Below are 2,440 nucleotides of genomic sequence, written 5' to 3' on the forward strand. Positions count from 1 at the left end.
AGTATGTGCCTGCTTTACTTAGTAAAGAAACAGCTGCCTTTGGATTCTGAGGTTAGACAGTTACTCTGTTCTTTAGTTTCATTTCCTTCCAGGATGTACGGTTTTTTTTGTTTGGTTTTCTTTTTTTGTCTTTTTTTTTTTTTTTACAGAGCATGTGCTAAAAATCAAGTTTAAAGTAAGTTTGTTGTTCGAAATATTAAGAGAGGGAGAGAGAGAAAAAAAGGAGAGCTGAGAGAATGCAGCCCACTTGCAAAACAGACACCTGTTTCAGTATGAAGCAGTAGGGAGAGAGAGAATGAAGTGTGCTTTCCACTTCTTCATGTCCTTTCCTTGATGAATGGTCTGGAAATGTATAAAACAAGGGCATACACAGACCAAGGGGGCACGTTCCACACAATACTGGGCACAGCATGTCACTTGTTTCATATATTAAACATCGGTAAATATCTTTTTGATGTTGACACAGGAGTTGGGATTATTGTTCGTGGTGCAGGTGGCCGTGGAATTGCCCGTTTTGAAGGGGGTCTGGGGGAAAGCGCTATGGTTCATATCCCCCTCTTCGATCACCATATACTCCGACTTACTTAGAGTCGAGTTACTCCTCGCTTTCCGGAGCTCCTCGGCTGAAGGGGAGAGGTGCTGGCAACTTCCCACGTGCAGGTACTGGGCTTGCTCTTCCCCTTCTGTCTCCCGGTGGTAGAAGTAATTGAAGTTGGAAACAATCACAGGGACTGGCAAAGCAATGGTCAAGACACCAGCGATGGCACAGAGTGACCCCACAATCTTGCCCCCTATGGTCACTGGGTGCATGTCACCGTAACCTACGGTCGTCATGGTTACCACAGCCCACCAGAAGGCATCAGGGATACTGCTAAAACCTGAAGTGGGGTCGTCTGCCTCCGCAAAATACACCGCGCTGGAGAAAAGGATGACCCCAATAAAAAGGAAAAAAATGAGCAGCCCTAGCTCCCGCATGGAAGCCTTCAGCGTCTGCCCCAGGATCTGCAGCCCCTTGGAGTGGCGGGAGAGCTTGAATATGCGGAAGACCCTCACCAGGCGGATGACTCTCAGGATGGCCAGGGACATGGCTTGCTGTCCATTGCCTTGTCGCTCAGCCAGCTCGGTGCCCAGAGTGATGAAATAAGGGATGATGGCCACAATGTCTATCAGGTTCATGATATTTCGCGAGAAGGTGGCTTTGCTGGGGCAAGCGAAGAACCGCACCAGCAGCTCAAAGGAGAACCAGATGATGCACAGAGTCTCCACTACGAAGAAGGGATCGGAGAAGCTGGAGGCTCCCGCGGGAACCCCCGACGTGCTGTTGCTGGCCGTCTCGAACAGCTCCTGCGACGGCGAGGCGGTGTAGTACTTCTCATCGCGGAACTCGGGCAGCGTCTCCAGGCAGAAGATGACGATGGAGATGAGGATGACGAGCACGGACACGATGGCGATGCCCCGGGCCGGCCCGGAGCTCTCCGGGTACTCGAAGAGCAGCCACACCTGGCGCTGGAAATCTCGGCGGGGCAGGGGCCGCTCCTCCTCCCGCAGGAAGCCCTCGTCCTCGCGGAACTTCTCCATGGCCTCCTCGCCCAGCTGGTAGAAGCGGATCTCCTCGGAGAAGATGTCGATGGGCACATTGACCGGCCGGCGGATTCGGCCCCCGGACTGATAGTAGTAGAGGATGGCGTCGAAGCTGGGCCGGTTGCGGTCGAAAAAGTACTCATTGCGGAGCGGGTCGAAGTACCTCATGCGCCGCTTGGGGTCGCCCAGCAGAGTCTCCGGGAACTGGCAGAGGGTCTTGAGCTGCGTCTCGAAGCGCAGCCCCGAGATGTTGATGACCACGCGCTCCCCGCAGCAGTCCTGCTCGCCGGCGGCGGGCAGCGCGGGCGGCAGCGGCTCGTAGCGGTCGCAGCCGCCGCCGCCACCGCAGCCGCCCTGAGGCGGGTCACCCCCGCCGTCGGTCGCCTCCGGCTCCAGCAGGTGGTCCCCGGGCACCACCGTCATGTCCGGCGGCAGCTCGGGGCCCGCGGCGGGCTCTGCGTAGCCGGGGTTCACCAGCGTGTGGGCGCCGCCGCCGCCGCCGCCGCTCGCGGGGTGCTGCGGCGGGTGGGCGCGGTGGCGGGCGGAGGGCGGCGGCGGCGGCGAGCGCAGGAGGCTGAGGTGCTCGTCCATGCGATGGGGAACAGGCGGCGGCGCGGGGCCGGCTCGCTCCTCCTCGAGCTCCCCGCCCCTTTGCCGCCCCCGCCTCCCGCCGAGCCCGCCGCCTGTTGCTGTTGCTGTCGCTGCCGCGAGGCTCGGTCTGGGTCTGGCGCTGTCCGCCGGGATCCTCTAAAGAGACGCCTCCTCAGCCCTCCTCCTCCCTCCTCCGCGGGGCGCGCTCCCGCCCCTCCGCGTCCCCTCCGGATTCCGGCCCACCGCGCGGGCGCGCGCCCCGTTCCCT

The 2,440-nt window shown here is 59.8% G+C and overlaps 1 protein-coding gene across 1 annotated transcript; it reads right to left on the bottom strand.

Annotated features, from left to right (window-relative positions):
* Nucleotides 1-429: 429 nt before the first annotated feature.
* Nucleotides 430-2,172, bottom strand: KCNA3 (potassium voltage-gated channel subfamily A member 3). The gene has a single exon (XM_065877947.1). The coding sequence runs from the start codon at nucleotides 2,170-2,172 to the stop codon at nucleotides 430-432; it is 1,743 nt and encodes a 580-aa protein (XP_065734019.1).
* Between the last annotated feature and the right edge of the window lie 268 nt (nucleotides 2,173-2,440).

Source organism: Phocoena phocoena, chromosome 1 (assembly GCF_963924675.1).
Source record: "Phocoena phocoena chromosome 1, mPhoPho1.1, whole genome shotgun sequence".
Taxonomy (NCBI): Eukaryota; Metazoa; Chordata; class Mammalia; order Artiodactyla; family Phocoenidae; genus Phocoena; species Phocoena phocoena.

Coding starts and splice junctions, on each gene's coding strand:
- KCNA3 (XM_065877947.1), bottom strand. CDS start 2,172: ATGGACGAGCACCTCAGCCTCCTGCGCTCGCCGCCGCCGCCGCCCTCC.